Source organism: Triticum dicoccoides, chromosome 2B, assembly GCF_002162155.2.
Source record: "Triticum dicoccoides isolate Atlit2015 ecotype Zavitan chromosome 2B, WEW_v2.0, whole genome shotgun sequence".
NCBI classification, from domain to species: Eukaryota; Viridiplantae; Streptophyta; class Magnoliopsida; order Poales; family Poaceae; genus Triticum; species Triticum dicoccoides.
In genome coordinates this window covers 22,414,360-22,431,573 of record NC_041383.1, presented here as the reverse complement: position 1 = coordinate 22,431,573, position 17,214 = coordinate 22,414,360, and the positions used below count along the sequence as shown (strand labels likewise).

Below are 17,214 nucleotides of genomic sequence, written 5' to 3'. Positions count from 1 at the left end.
ATTATTCATGCTAGAATTGTATTAATCGGAAACATGATACATGTGTGAATACATAGACAAACAGAGTGTCACTAGTATGCCTCTACTTGACTAGCTCGTTAATCAAAGATGGTTATGTTTCCTAGCCATAGACATGAGTTGTCATTTGATTAACGGGATCACATCATTAGGAGAATGATGTGATTGACATGACCCATTCAGTTAGCTTAGCACCCGATCGTTTAGTATGTTGCTATTGCTTTCTTCATGACTTATACATGTTCCTATGACTATGAGATTATGAAACTCCCGTTTACCGGAGGAACACTTTGTGTGCTACCAAACGTCACAACGTAACTGGGTGATTATAAAGGTGCTCTACAGGTGTCTCCGAAGGTACTTGTTAGGTTGGCGTATTTCGAGATTAGGATTTGTCACTCCGAATGTCGGAGAGGTATCTCTGGGCCCTCTCGGTAATGCACATCACATAAGCCTTGCAAGCAATGCAACTAATGAGTTAGTTGCGAGATGATGTATTACGGAACGAGTAAAGAGACTTGCCGGTAATGAGATTGAACTAGGTATTGGATACCGACGATCGAATCTCGGGCAAGTAACATACCGATGACAAAGGGAACAACGTATGTTGTTATGCGGTCTGACCGATAAAGATCTTCGTAGAATATGTAGGAACCAATATGGGCATCCAGGTCCCGCTATTGGTTATTGACTGGAGACGTGTCTCGGTCATGTCTACATTGTTCTCGAACCGTAGGGTCCGCACGCTTAAAGTTACGATGACAGTTTCTTTATGAGTTTATGTATTTTGATGTACCGAAGGTTGTTCGGAGTTCCGGATGTCATCACGGACATGACGAGGAGTCTCGAAATGGTCGAGACATAAAGATTGATATATTGGACGACTATATTCGGACACCGGAATTGTTCCGGGTGATTTCGGAGAAAACCAGAGTGCCGTGGGGGTTACCGGAAACCCCCGGGAGAGTTAATGGGCCACATGGGCCTTGGTGGGAAGAGAGAGGGGCGGCCAGGGTGGGCCGTGCGCCCCCTCTCCCTCTGGTCTGAATTGGACTAGGAGGGGGGGCGGCGCCCCCCTTTCCTTCCCCCCTCTCCCCTTCCTTCCCCCTCCTAGTAGGAGTAGGAAAGGAGGAATCCTACTCCTACTAGGAGGAGGATTCCTCCTCCTTGGCGCGCCCCAAGGGGCCGGACGGCCTCCCCCCTTGCTCTTTTATATACGGGGGCGGGGGACACCCTATAGACACACAAGTTGATCTTCGTGATCGTTCCTTAGCCGTGTGCGGTGCCCCCCTCCACGATATTACACCTCGGTCATATTGTAGCGGTGCTTAGGTGAAGCCCTGCGACGGTTGAACATTAAGATCGTCACCACGCCATCGTGCTGACATAACTCCTCCCCGAAGCTTTGCTGGATCGGAGCCCGGGGTGCGTCATCGAGCTGTACGTGTGTCAAGAACTCGGAGGTGCCGGAGTAACGGTGCTTGGATCGGTTGGACCGGGAAGACGTACGACTACTTCCTCTATGTTGCGTCAACGCTTCCGCTTCGGTGTACGAGGGTACGTAGACAACCCTCTCCCCTCTTGTTGCTATGCATCACCATGATCTTGCGTGTGCGTAGGATTTTTTTTGAAATTACTACGTTCCCCAACAGCTATACCGCGAGGAAATGCTTTGGCTACAACGCTCAAGGGTAGCGTGGTTGAAGGAGGGGGATAAAACACAAAGTTCTTTCACAGGAAGGCAGTTTGGAGAGCTAGAAAGAACAGAATTAAAGGGTTCACGGATGCACAAGGGGTATGGCAGCAGGAGCAACGGACTATGGAGAGGATGGCCAAGGATTATTTTCAACATATGTTCACGGCCGATCCTGCCATCGACCCGGAGGAGATCATCCAACTTTTCCAACCAAAAGTGACGGATGACATGAATGAAAAGCTGTGTGCACCGTTCTCTGACAAAGTGATTAGTGATGCCTTATTCCAGATAGGCCCTCTCAAGGCCCCAGGCCCGGATGGGTTCCCTGCAAGATTTTTCCAGCGGCATTGGGGTACGCTTAAGGAGGAGATAATCTCGGCGGTGAAGCTATTTTTTGAAACAGGTATCATGCCGGAAGGTGTAAACGCGATGTCCATTGTCTTGATACCTAAGGTGAAGGATCCAAAGAGGCTTGCTGACTTTCGACCTATTAGCCTTTGCAACATCACTTACAAGATTATTTCTAAATGTCTTGTGAATCAGCTACGACCACTACTGGATGATATCATAGCACCCGAACAGAGTGCCTTCATACCAGGCAGGCTCATAACAGATAATGTGTTCATTGCTTTTGAGTGCATTCACTCTATTAAGCAAGAGAAGGATCCGGACAGGAGTGCTTGTGCATATAAACTTGACCTTTCCAAGGCATATGATAGAGTGGATTGGGAATTCCTAAGGCGAATGATGCAACAGCTTGGCTTTGATCACCGATGGGTGCAATGGATTATGCTTTGTGTAACCTCGGTGACATACTCTGTCAAAGTGAATGGAGCCAGCTCAGATTCGTTCGTCCCGTCCCGTGGGCTACGGCAGGGAGACCCGCTCTCACCTTTCCTCTTTTTGTTTGTGGCGGATGGGCTTGGCGCATTACTTAAGCGTAAAGTGGAGCAAGGCTTGATCACCCCACTGCGGGTATGCCCAAGGGCGCCGGGCATCTCACATTTTCTCTTTGCGCACGACACACTGTTGTTCTTCCGTGCGACGGCTGCTGAGGCAACAGCCGTCCGGGATGTCCTTGATACATACGAAAGAGGCACTGGACAATTCATCAATCCGGAGAAATGCTCTATCCTCTTTGGAGAGAGGTGTCGATCGGCCGACCAAACTTCAGTAGCACAAGTTTTAGAGGTTCAGAACCTGAACTTCGAGGAACGATATCTGGGGCTCCCAACCCCTACCGGTCGCATGTCTAAAGGCCGATTCCAAAGTCTCCAGGAGCAACTCACAAAAAGGATTTTGGCTTGGGGGGACTGTGCATCGCAGGGAGGTAAAGAAATTTTGATTAAAGATGTCGCTCAGTCCTTGCCTACCTATCTCATGGGGGTGTTCCGCCTGCCCCAAAGTGTTTGTGATGATCTTACCAGGATGGTCAGGAACTACTGGTGGGGATCGAAGCAAGGAAAGACGAAGACACATTGGAGAGCTTGGGATAGTATGATCAAACCAAAGGAGAAAGGAGGGCTCGGCATTCGTGATTTCCGCTTATTCAACCAAGCTTTGCTTGCGAGGCAAGCTTGGCGCCTTATCTCTAATCCCAACAGCTTGTGTGCGCAGGTGCTTAAGGCAAGGTACTATCCACAAGGACGACTTGAAGACACCGTCTTCTCGGGCAATGCATCAACAACGTGGCAAGCCATTGTGCATGGACTTGAGCTTCTCAAGAAAGGCTTAATCTGGCGTATTGGTGATGGGACTTCGGTTAGCATTTGGAGAGATCAGTGGATCCCTCACCCTTTGGCTCGTGGACCGATCTCTGTCCAGGGCCGGTGCCGACGGCGGCGGGTGAGTCAGCTTATGGACGAATATGGCAACTGGAAGGTGGCGCTGTTGAACCAACATTTTATGCACCTAGATGTCATGGAAATCCTCAAGATCAAGGCCTCCCCACGGCAAGAAGACTGCATCGCTTGGGCGGCCGAGCGGAATGGAAACTTCTCCGTCAAGATTGCTTACCGCATGGCCTTGGAAGAGCAACTCCTTCCAACCTCGGCAGCTGCTAGAAGGGCCCTGGACGGGCGGCGCGCCGCTTGGGCATTCATTTGGAAGTGACCGGCTCCTCCGAAGGTGCGTATTTTTGCGTGGAAGCTGGCAACCAACTCTTGGCAACATGGGCTAACAAAAAGACGAGGAAATTGGAGATCACAGATGTTTGCCCACTTTGCGGTCTAGAGCGTGAGGATACATATCATGTGTTCTGTAGATGTCCTCGGGCCGTCGAGCTATGGCGTAATATGTGCAACTTCTGGAGGCTGCCAGACCCTTCTGCTGTCCGACCGATGGGGAAGGAATGGATCTTCGACGTGTTGGCTGACATGAATGAGGACGATTGGATGCGGATGCTCATGGTTCTTTGGCGTGTCTGGCATGTCAGGAACGAGATCGTCCATGACAAAAAACCTCCGCCGACCGATGCCTCCACGCGCTTCCTCCTCAGCTATGAGGGGTCCATTCTGGCCATCAAGCAATGTCCTAACGATGATCTGGTTAAAGGCAAGATGCCAATGTGGGGAGGACCACAGAAGATGTCCTTGTAGACTGGGTTTGACTCCAACCCAAGGTTTCAGTGGCAGCCGCCGGACTCGATGAGAGTAAAGCTCAATGTGGATGGGTCCTTTTGTCAGGAATCGGGCGGGGCGGGAGCAGGCATGGTGCTACGTGATAGTAAGGGGGACATAATCTTCTCGGCCTGCAGGAGTCTACAAAATTGTGCGAGTCCACTTCAGGCTGAACTTCTTGCCTGTTTGGAGGGCCTTCGTTTTGCTCTGCAATGGTCCCCGCTTCCAGTCGATGTGGAGATGGATTGTCTCACGGCTGTTGAATCCATCCGTGCGAATACGGAGGACAGATCGCAGAACGCGATGATAATCAAGGAAATTAAAGAGTTTTTTGGCGAAAGGGAGTGTTCCATTACTCATGTAAGCAGGCACCGAAATGCTGTCGGACATAGACTAGCTTTATTTGGACGTACAGAAGCTAGGACAGCAGTTTGGCTTCGATCGGGCCCTGCTAATGTACCTCAACTTTGTTTGGAGGATATTTCTCCACCTTGAGTAATGAAATCCTTTTTCACCCCGCAAAAAAAACTTATGAAGCGCTTTTTATATGCGTTATGGAGACTGCCAATGTGGATGATGCATCACGAATTATTATAGGGGTGTATTGGGTGTCACCAGTTCTGGCTTTGAGGAGAAGTACTTGGGTTTACCCACGCCCGATGGTCGGATCACAAAAGGGAAGCTCCAACATCTGCAAGTTTAGGTGAGTAAACGCTTGTTTGCGTTTGACGGGCATCCTACACAAGCTGGAAAAGAAGTGATAATTAAATTGGTGGCTCAATCAACCCCTACTTTTATTATGAGTATGTTCAAGATCCCTCTTGGCGTTTGTGATGACCTAAATTGCATGGTTCAGAATTATTATTGGGGTTCAGAAAAAGGCAAAAGGAAAAGTCACTAATATGCTTGGCATAAGATGACACGGCCTAAGTCACAAGGAGGTCTTGGTTTTAAGGATTTTCGGATCTTTAATCAAGCTTTGCTAACGAGGCAGGCCTGGTGTATTTTTAGCTCATCCGGACAGTCTTTGTGCAGGGTGTTTTCGGGTAATCCCTCTCAATCTTGGCAAGGTGTTTGTCACGGGCTTGAGCTCCTAAAAAACGGACTTGCTTGGCGTATAGCTAACGGGCAGAAAGTTAGAATTTGGCGCGATCATTGCTTGTTCGAGGCAACACCAGTTCACTTCTCTCGAGCAGGGGAAGATGTCGTTTCAAATGGGTGTCGGATTTGTTGGATTACAATGATTGGGACATGCATAGGCTACAACAATTCTTTTTGCCTGTAGACATCCTTGAAATTTGCAAGATTAGGCCTTCTCCATGGGGAGGACTTCTTTGGCCTGGGCACCAGAACAGAATGGTTTGCTGCAAATGAGGTGAACAGTCCCTTAATTCCTTCCACTAGTAGTTCTCCACATGGCTGCACTGATGTTTGGTTGAGAATATGGTGACATTTCTATATGATAATAAAGGGGAGAGGTAGGCCTATACTCAAAAGAGGTAGTGGCAGCTCGGGAATCAGCAAAATCACTGATTTCGACTTCCTAATGCGTCTAGTGGATTTTCCAGAATCGGTTCTACAAAGCCAAGGCAGTAATCTTAGTGTTGTCCGAAAACTTGATTTTCAAACGGCTAGAATCTGAGTACGACTGCCTGTAGCCCAACAAAGACCACCTGAGTCGGCATCGCATCTTAAGATTAATGACACCACACATACGCTCTCCTAGTCAACCGAGCATCTCCTCCTATTGAGCGAATGCCATCAAAAAGACTGAAATAAATCTATGAAAATGCAATTGTGTCTATAACTTTGACCGCTGGTGCTGGTGTTGTAGACTTCCACTCTACTAGAAGAGCGCAGACCTTCTACTGGAAAAAAAAACGAGCGCAGACCTGAAATATCCCTTCCGCCCTACCGGCCGGTGACGATGGGCCACCGCCACCGCCGCCCTTCCTCGCCGGATCCAGCGGCCCCGCTGGAAGACGACGACCTCCTCGGCGAGATCCTCCTCCGCCTCCCCCCGCAGCCGTCCTCCCTCCCGCGCGCCTCCCTCGTCTGCAAGCGGTGGCGCCGCCTCGTCTCCGGCCGCGGCTTCCTCGCCCGCTTCCGCGCCCGCCACCGCAGGGAGCCCCCGCTCCTCGGCGTCTTCACCGGCGGGTTCGAGTGGCTCGACTTCACCCCCTTGCTGGACCCGCCCGACCGCATCCCCGCCGAGCGCCTCTCCCTGCGGCAGAGCCGCGACGAGCGCTGGATCTTCTGCGGCTGCCGCCACGGCCTCGCGCTCCTCTTCAACGTCGACCGCCTCCACGCCGTCGTGTACGACCCCCTCACAGGTCGCCAGCGCCAGGTCGCCTTCCCGCCGGGGTTCGACGACGACCAAGAGAACATCATCGGAAGCGCCGCGATGGTCTGCGCCGCCCGCGAGGAAGGCCACGTGCACGGCGACTGCCACTCCAGCCCCTTCAAGCTGGTCCTGGTCCGCACCAACACGGCCCGCACTCGCGTCTTCGCTCGCCTCTACGACTCCGAGTCCGGTGAATGGGGAAATCTGATCTCAGAACCAATTACGGTCATCCTTCCGATTACTCTGCAACGCTCCAGCGTCCTGGTTGGGAGTGCATTGCACTGGTCGATCGATGGAACCTGCATCCTCTCGTTTGATCTTGAAACACAGAGCCTTGTCCTGATCCGGGAGCCGGCAGACGCCCATTCTACCAGGTATTCCCACTTCCAGATCCTGCGGACACAGGATGGCTGCCTAGGCCTCGCCATTTCGTCCGAACAGAGCATGCAGCTGTGGGAGAGGAACAACTCTGGTGGTGTTGGCAGATGGGTGCTGCGGAAAACCCTTCAATTGGGCAAGCTCCTTTCGGTGAAACCGGAGATGGAGAAAGCGCACATACAGATACTGGGTTATGCTGAGGAAAGCAATGTGATGTTTCTGGTTATAGGCTTTAGTGTCTTCATGATCCAACTTGGCTCGCTGCGGTTCAAGCATATTTTTGAAAGCAACCTCAGGACCACCTATCATCCATACACAAATTTCTATGCTGGTGGTAACATCTCGTCTTTAATTTACTTTACTTTGCAAGAAGATTAACAAGATTCACTTATCTTTGGGCATAGACTCAAACCGTCCGAAATATCGTATTAGGTACTAGATCAGTAGATGTCATATTTGGATCCTTAGCAAGTTCTCGAAACATTTCTATGAAATATAGTAGTTACATATATTGATCTTGCATTTAATAATAAGCCCACAATCACGACCTGCATATATCTTGATATATATGAAATAAATGGTGAACCTTACTGAACATTTTTTGTAAGAATCCTGTTGCAAGTGAGTTCATTTGTACCACTTCAGAAAAAGTGATGCTCTGTTTATCTTCTATAAGGCCAGTTTTATTAAATCTTCATTATTTCATCATTGGAGTTTCTCAGTTTGACATAAGTCTGGTGAAGTACTTTTGACTTAACATGGAACAGGCTCATTTCTGAAAGAAAAAATAAACAATTTCGACATAGCTATCTGTAAAAGAAGTTTTTTTGTACAATTTTATGTTCTCTGGTCGACTAAATAGTTGGGTATTAAGGCTTGAGTAATTCTCCTTTTATTTGAAGTAGATATGAATTTATTTATTTTTTGCGAGAGAAACTTCCAATCTATTCATCTTCAATCATGGTAGTACAAAGAACAGCATTCAAGAGGTAATAAAAGTAGATATGACTTTATTTACCTACTATCCCTAACGATCTATAAAACCAAATAATGACTTGCTCAAGTTGCATGAATGTAACAGTTGGTTGATCTAACTACCACCTTTACCCTCTCTTTTTTATTTGATTTTTTCCTTAAATTCGTTGTTAATTTACTAGACTTGTTTTGGTTGTAGGAAGGATAATCAGTGACAGAGATGATGAACCTGAAATGCTGAACAATACATGATGCTAACATCTTTTGTGAGGTGAACAGGTGATGTAAATGTATCCTCTGCTACATGTATATATTTTAGCTTAGCAACAGCTTACATGTGAATGTATGGTATACGGTCCATATATTATGGAAACTCATCACCCGTTTAGCAAATTTGGATCAATAGTTCTGTCAGTAGTGAAACAAGGTACATATTATGTATTTTATCGGGCGTTGAACCTGAATGCCTATGTTTAAAGCCGGTTAAGTTCTTGCACATGTTGTATACTTCATCAATTACCAATTGCAGATAAAAGGCCATATTTCTTCTATGTATTGTCTCAGCTACCACGACTGCTTTCTGGCTCCCATTCCGAGCTCTACTTCCATATCCCTTGATCACCAGCCCTCTATTTGTCTTGTCTTGGTTTTGTTACCATCCACTCTCCATGTGCATCAGTTGAGGTGCCACGAAATCATTTCGGATATGCCTCTCCCTGTCGTGCATGCTGATTACAGCACTGCTTTGCCTACTCCACCCAGACTCGCTGCTTGCCCCTTATGTATTCTTCTTCAACTACCTATGCCAGAGAGAAGGCCACATTTCTTTTTCTTATGTATGTTTCCCTCAGCTGCTTTCATCACTTCCTGTCATCGTGCTTTCAGGCTGGCTGCTTTTTATTTCCCATATCCTTTCCTTACTTCCATATATCTTGGTCAGCAGCGCTCCATTTCTTTCCTCTTGTATTTGTCGCCATCCATTCCCCTTATGCATCGACTCAGGTCCCACCACATCACGTCTGGATCTGCCTCTCCCTATGGTGGTTGCAAATGGATTAGCGCATTATTTTTATGGCGTAATATCAGAATCATAAATTTCCTTTTCCATGACCATTGTCTCATCTGTAAGTTACCCATTGTTTTTCATAAGCAATTTTATCTATATACACTTGGATATGTGTCTTGAACAGTATGATGTTCCATTAACATGTTTGTAGTTTCTACATTTACGCCACTTAAGCATGTCCCATTTTCCAATTGTATTATCATTTCCGTTACATCTCTTTACGTGACAACATGAAGAAATCTACAAGAGCATTTCCTCATTCAATGCTATCCTACTCCTAATCGTACTGATACTCTCACTGGCTCAGAATTTCCTTCAGAGATAGAGGCATCGATCACTGAACACTTAATTTTTCCTAAGCCATTAAAAACCATAAGATCAAATCTATAATGGAAGTGGAAAATTAACCAGTACAGAAGTCCGAACAGTTCTTCAATTTCACTTTTTGTTTAACTCTTTTGTTGCCTTTATCTGGTATATTTCTAAAATTATTCTGGAATAAGTTACTTAAAATCATGAATTCTTTTACATTTTTAACTAGCTGAGAATCGATAGTTTTTATCATTTCAGTGATGAGCTGAGAAAGTCAGATTCTGACGAAGATTGTTTGCTTCACAGGTAATAGCAGCAGTTCCCTCGTGCCCTTTTTCTTGTGGCCTTTTATGTACGGCGATTTTCCATTTGTAACTTTGAAGCGAACCTATAGAAATAACCCATTTTCCCGGTATCCAGAACATGTAGAAACTTGTTTATTGAAATTCCGCGGTGCTGTTCCCAGAGATGTGTGGTCCACTGAAATTGCAGACTCTTCAGTTAATGCAGCAGTGTTGCCTCTTTCAGTAGTTGTGTGTAGAGTCAGTTCGGTCGCAGTGGTTGAGGTATTTTGATCCAAATCATATATGAACCCGTGACTCGTCATCTGTGACATGGGCTGTTCCCAGGCCTGATGGCCATTTCGAACATTTTTATATTTTGGTATCCATACTGAACTGAAACTTGACAACATTTACATTTTTGTTCTCTGATAATTGGCTATCCTAAACAAATGATGTGCTATTTGGTCCTCAAATTGCTTTTTGTATGATCTCGTTTCGCCTCACAGCTCTCTGAAAGTCAGCTAGGGGCAGGATCTATCTTGTGACCAGAAGAATATTTAGTTGAACTAGAAATCCAAGGAAGCACCAAACTCATGTAACTTTCCATATTTTTTTTATTTCAAGCTATTATGTTCAAGATCCTCTGGGGGCGCTCACGCAGCTTGTTCATTGTCCTCTCCCTTTTTCCACCGGGCTATATCATGCTTATTGCCACTGGGGGCGCTCTCGTCGCCGTCCCATTAAACTGGTTTGGGAAACTTCTATAGAATGGTGCATTGGTACGGACCAGTTTTAGAACCTATCATGTGGTTCTTTTTACTTTTTCATTTTTTAGTGTTACTTTCCTGGTTTTCTATAGACTTTTTTCAACTCTTTTCCTTTCCTATATCAAGTTTAGTTTTTTAATACACGTCCTACCTTTTTTATCACATTGAACATTTTTCAATACATGTTACGCATTTTTCAAATACACGTTGAACATGTTTTTTCCCTTTGTATAAGCATTTTTTGAAATACATGTTTGAACTCTTTTTCGAATATGTGTAAAACATTTGTTCAAATACAAATTGAACATTTTTTAAATGATGTGAAACATTTTTGTTAAACTATGCCAACATTTTATAAATATTTCTAAAAATTTCACGAACATATATTTGAAGGCCTGAACACTTTTTAAAACTGTCACGAACATATGTTTGAAACATGTGAAAGTTTTTTGATAGTCATGAACATATTTTGAATGGTATGAAACTATTTATTAAAATATGTGGATTTTTTACAACGTGTAAACATTGTAATAAATATCACGAACACTTCTTTTGGATAGTATGATTATTTTCTAAAATTTGCACAAAGAAACTTTTTACAATGCATTGACACTTTTAAATGCACGATGCACATTTAAAAATAATATTTAAAATATAGATTACTATTTATTCACAATGTGAAGAAAAGTTATAAATGATGAGGAAAACGAACCAAACTGATGAACCTAACACTATCGGCGACCCACCATACGCCCCACTTGAGGCAAGGCAGCCGTTAGTCTCACACGAACAAAGAAATAGCAGCTTTCATATCTTATTTGGCGCATAGGTTGCCAGATAGCAACCAAACGTGTACCCACGTTCCCCGCTAGGTACACTTGGGCCGGACCAACTAGCCCCTTTCAGGTTTAGGAAGGTTCTAGAAGTTCCTCAGACCTTTTTTTTGGTGTTCTACATTCGTTTTTTTTTGCTTTTTAATTTTCGTAGAATTATTTATTTATTTGATTTATATTTTGATTTCCTGTTTTCCTTTTTTCATGTTTGCTTTTCTTTTTCTTTTTTATTTTCCTGTCTCTTTTTTCATTTTAAGAACATCTTTCGAATTTGTGAGCATTTTTCAAAGAGTGAACGTTTTCAAAAAAAAATTATTTGAAATCATGAACATTTTTTTTAATTATCAATTTTTATGGAAACCTTGAAAAAAAGGAAATTCGCAAACCTTTTTTGAAGTCATGGAGAATTTTCGAAAATGTGAACCTTTTTAGGAATTCACCAACATTTCTAAAAACTTGGAACATTTTTTTCAAACTCGTGAACACCTTTTTGAATAGCCAAACATTTTTATATCGATAAATATTTTTTAAAATTTGGGAACAAATTTGAAATTCATGAATAATTTTTTTATGAACATTTTCTGAAATGCATGAATATTTTTGAATTCATGAACATTTTTTGAATCAACTAACATCTTGAATCGATGAACTTTTTCTGAAATTCAAAAAGTTTCCCGCTCACGTCGTCCATGTACAACACGCACCATTTCCCGCTCATGTCATCCTTGCCCCAGACCATTCGGTACTGTTAGTGTGAGCTCATAGTGTTAATTAACTATAATTTTTGTCAAAATAAGCAAATACAATGTGAATACCTTATACAATGTGAGTGGAACCTCATACAATTTACCGCCGTATTTTGATGATAGCGCCAAGGTTGCACCCAGTGCATATATAGTCCTTGGAGATTTGAACAAACCCAATGCACTTTAGGTTGAAACAATCGATGCCATGATGAGTGTCCTGACCATATATTAAATTGGAAATACAATTGTTTTCTCCAAGCTCATCTAAGTCATGATTTTCATATGCATATAACAGGCTCATGTTTCAAATATTGGTCAATCTGTCTATTCATAAGTCATGACCAAAATGTAAGGTCTTAGTACTGAGAGTCGGTTATCCATTTTACGCAAATTTGAATTTGGAGAGAGAGCTTGAAGCCATACTGATACGTCTCCAACGTATCTATTTTTCCTAACACTTTTCCTCTTGTTTTGGACTCTAATTTGCATGATCTGAATGGAACTAACCCTGGACTGACGTTGTTTTCAGCAGAACTATCATAATGTTGTTTTTGTGCAGAAATAAAAGTTCTCGGAATGGAACGAAACTTTGCGAGGACTTTTTATATCAATAGAAAAATCTGGAGCCAAGATCCACCGGAGGGGGCACCTGGGTGGGCACAACCCACCAGGGCGCCCCCCTCTTGGCATGCCCAGGTGGGTTGTCCCCACCTGGTGGCCCCGCAGACCCTGAAACCCACGCTATAAAATCCTATTTTTTCAAAAAAAAATTAGGGAGAAAGAATTATCGCGATCCACGAGATAAAGCCGCCGTCACCTCCTATTCTTCATCGGGAGGCCAGATCTAGAGTCCGTTTGGGGCTCTGGAGAGGGGGATCTTCGTTCTTCGTCATCACCAACCCTTCTCCATCGCCAATTCCATGATGCTCCCCACCGGGAGTGAGTAATTTCTTCGTAGGCTCGCTGGTCGGTGAGGCGTTGGATGAGATTCATCATGTAATCGAGTTAGTTTTGTTAGGGCTTGATCCCTAGTATCCATTATGTTCTGAGATTGATGTTGCTATGACTTTGCCATGCTTAATGCTTGTCACTTTGGGCCCGGGTGCCATGAATCCAGATCTGAACCGTTTATGTTATCACCATTATATCCATGTTTTTTATATCCGATCTTGCAAGTTATAGTCACCTACTACGTGTTATGATCTGGCAACCCCAGAGTGACAATAGTCGGGACCACTCCGGATGATGACCGTAGTTTGAGGAGTTCATGTATTCATCGTGTGTTAATGCTTTGTTCTGGTTCTCTATTAAAAGGAGGCTTTAATATCCCTTAGTTTCCAATATGGACTCCGCTGCCACGGGAGGGTAGGACAAAAGATCTCATGCAAGTTCTTTCCATAAGCATGTATGACTATTTACGGAATACATGCCTACATTATATTTATGAACTGGAGCTAGTGTCGTATCGCCCTAGGTTATGACTGTCACATGATGAATATCATCCAACAAGTTACTGATCCAATGCCTAGGAATTTATCCTATATTGTTCTTGCTAAGTTACTACTGCTAAAACTACTGCTATCACTTCACCGTTACTATCACTGCTGTCACTACTATCAAAACTATCATATTACTGTGCTAATGATCGCTTTGCTGCTGATAATTAATCTCTAGGTGTCACTACTAGGGAAAAGCCTAGCAGCAACGCGGGTTTTGAGCCTATCAGTAGCACGGGCAGGAGCGCTACTGATAAGGCGCTACAGCTAATGCTTAGCAATAGCGCGTCTTGACACGCGCTACTGCTAAATTGACTTAGTAGCAGCGGTTCTTTAGAACATCGCCGCTGGTAATTAGTAGTAGCGCTTCTCCTTACCCGCGCTACTACTATTTAGTATTTTATTTCTTTTCTTTTTCATGTTGTATTCATACACCTTTACACAAGTTTTCATGCAACAGGAATTTAGAGATTGTTTTTACATCATAATGAGTTATTACATCATGGGCTGAAAGAACCGTGGACTAGTTTCAAGTGGATGGACTGCGGTTCTTTCACCCAATGATATAATAATGTCATCATCATCATCATATCATTAACAACTTAGCATCATAATACATCATTGTCATATAACACCTCCTCAATATCATCGTTTTCATCATTGACATCACATAACACCTCCTCAAGATCATCCTTATCAACTCTAACACATTACCACATAATAAACATATGGTACCTCATAGGACCTATTACATTCGATTAAGACCTACTACATTTTCTAAGGTAAAATAACAAAAAACAAGATAGCCCCTAACTCTCCATTATGGAGAATGGAGATTAGCCTGTCTCCCATTCTTGCCTTTCGCTGAATGTTACTTCCAAGAACCTCCTTGCGAAGGTCCATACATTTCTTCCATTCTCTGATGATCATGTGTTCATGGGTTTTAGAAATCCGATGCACAGGTGAGCTCCGTAGATTTACCTGGCAGTATGTTCAGAACTGAGAGGCGACCATGCAGAGACATCAGATGAGGCACACAATCCATCGGGAGTTTCTGTTGAAAAACATAATAATAACTTCGTAGTTAGCAATGATGTACTAGTTTTAGAAGTATGCAAAAAATGCACGGATGTCGTAATATTAAAAAATCTTACCAGGGTATCTCCAGAGAAGTTATCGTTGTTCAACACATGCACTAGTGGCACGTATTCACCATAATTTGGAGGAGTTCGATAATAGTCATTGTAATTCTCAAGAAGAGTACAAAATGCGATCAGATGATTTTTCTCCTTATACGTTAATTGGGTGCCTTCGGTGTAGTGGGTTTTATCTACCATCTTCCGCACAGTCTTTGAAAAATCAAAATAAGCTGTTAATGGAAATAAGCTATCAACTATTTTGAAATAAACAATATAAATTAGTTAATAACTATGTTTGAGAAACTCACATAGCGGTACAATCGGAAGCGTATCAACAAGGACCCAAATGTCCATATTGTCTTCCTCGCTGTCAGGATCACTAAGATCCATGGTGACAATCATACCCTCATAAAAACCATACATTTTGCAAAGTGCTTTCCAATTTTGGCAACCAAAATGGGTTACGCTCTGAGCATTGTACAGATTTACTTCAAAATCCATATCATGATGGGTCCTTAGGTGTATTTTCTTTGTTTCGAAATTTTCATGGTCTTCAAAACCCATCCTCTCCAAGACATAGCGTCTTGCATGGCATGGGATAAGCTAGTCGAATTGTAAAATATGAAAATTAGACGTTGAAATAGTTGAAGTCATGCTTAATGGAGAAAAAAACACTTGTCGTTGTTGCGTACCGTTTCACAATCGAAGGTCTCTTCGAGCTTAATGCTGAAGCGCCGATCTTCGTCCAGCCGAAGGAACCTGTCGCACATACCTCGTGTGACGCCCCCGATTTGACCGTACACTAATCATGCACGCAAATGTGTACGATCAAGATCAGGGACTCACGGGAAGATATCACAACACAACTCTAAAACATAAATAAGTCATACAAGCATCATAATACAAGCCAGGGGCCTCGAGGGCTCGAATACAAGTGCTCGATCATAGACGAGTCAGCGGAAGCAACAATATCTGAGTACAGACATAAGTTAAACAAGTTTGCCTTAAGAAGGCTAGCACAAACTGGGATACAAATCGAAAGAGGTGCAGGCCTCCTGCCTGGGATCCTCCTAACTACTCCTGGACGTCGTCAGCGGGCTGCACGTAGTAGGGGCACCTCCGGTGTAGTAGGGGTCGTCGTCGACGGTGGCGTCTGGCTCCTGAACTCTAGCATCTGGTTGTGACAACCAGAAAGAAAGGAAAAGGGGAAAAAGGGGGGAGAAAGCAACCGTGAGTACTCATCCAAAGTACTCGCAAGCAAGGAACTACACTACATATGCATGGGTATATGTGTAAGGAGGCCATATCAGTGGACTGAACTGCAGAATGCCAGAATAAGAGGGGGATAGCTAATCCTGTCGAAGACTACGCTTCTGGCAGCCTCCGTCTTGCAGCATGCAGAAGAGAGTAGACTGAAGTCCTCCAAGTAGCATCTCCAAGTAGTATCTCCAAGTATCATCTCCAAGTAGCATCGCATAGCATAATCCTACCCGGCGATCCCCTCCTCATATCCCTGGGGGAAAGCGACCACCGGTTGTATCTGGCACTTGGAAGGGTATGTTTTATTAAGTATCCGGTTCTAGTTGTCATAAGGTCAAGGTACAACTCCAAGTCGTCCTGTTACCGAAGATCACCGCTATTCGAATAGATTAACTTCCCTGCAGGGGTGCACCACATAGCCCAACACGCTTGATCCCATTTGGCCGGACACACTTTCCTGGGTCATGCCCGGCCTCGGAAGATCAACACGTCGCAGCCCCACCTAGGCAAAACAGAGATGCCAGCACGCCGGTCTAAACCTAAGCGCACAGGGGTCTGGGCCCATCGCCCATAGCACACCTGCACGTTGCGTACGCGGCCGAAAGCAGAACTAGCCCCCTTAATACAAGAGCAGGCTTACGTTCCAATCCGGCGCGCGCCGCTCCGTCGCTGACGTCTGAAGTGCTTCGGCTGATACCACGACGTCGGGATACCCATAACTACTCCCACGTAGATGGTTAGTGCGTATAGGCTCGTAGCCAGACTCAGATCAAATACCAAGATCTCGTTAAGCGTGTTAAGTATCCGCGAATGCCGAACAGGGCCAGGCCCACCTCTCTCCTAGGTGGTCTCAACCTGCCCTGTCGCTCCGCCACAAAGTAACAGTCGGGGGCCGTCGGGAACCCAGGCCCACCTCTACCGGGATGGAGCCACCTGTCCTTTCAGCCCCCTCGTCAGAATCACTTGCGGGTACTCAATGAGCTGACCCGACTTTAGTCACCATCGGTATAGTATGTATGTATAGTATATACCCGTGATCACCTCCCAAGTGATCACGGCCCGATAGTATAGCAAGGCAGACTGACAAGAATGTAGGGCCAATGATGATAAACTAGCATCCTATACTAAGCATATAGGATTGCAGGTAAGGCATCAACAGATGTAGCGACAATGTCAGGCTATGCATCAGAATAGGATTAACGAAAGCAGTAACATGCTACACTACTCTAATGCAAGCAGTATAGAGTAGAATAGGCGATATCTGGTGATCAAGGGGGGGGGG

The 17,214-nt window shown here is 44.6% G+C and overlaps 1 protein-coding gene across 5 annotated transcripts; it reads left to right on the top strand.

The window, feature by feature from the left end:
* Nucleotides 1-6,199: 6,199 nt before the first annotated feature.
* On the top strand, nucleotides 6,200-10,075 carry LOC119361847. 5 transcript variants are annotated; one of them, XR_005173005.1, is made up of 4 exons: nucleotides 6,201-7,388; nucleotides 8,229-8,308; nucleotides 9,666-9,713; nucleotides 9,828-10,075. XR_005173005.1 is itself a non-coding variant. In XM_037627000.1 (3 exons), the coding sequence occupies exons 1-2, from the start codon at nucleotides 6,260-6,262 to the stop codon at nucleotides 8,279-8,281; spliced, it is 1,179 nt and encodes a 392-aa protein (XP_037482897.1). In that variant the 5' UTR covers nucleotides 6,200-6,259; the 3' UTR covers nucleotides 8,282-8,308; nucleotides 9,714-10,075. The 5 variants fall into 5 exon arrangements, 4 of the variants coding, with proteins under 4 accessions (XP_037482897.1, XP_037482898.1, XP_037482896.1 ...); XM_037627000.1 differs by lacking the exon at nucleotides 9,666-9,713 and having other exon boundaries at nucleotides 6,200-7,385; nucleotides 9,714-10,075; XM_037627001.1 differs by having other exon boundaries at nucleotides 6,200-7,385; nucleotides 9,666-10,075.
* The last annotated feature ends 7,139 nt before the right edge of the window (nucleotides 10,076-17,214 follow it).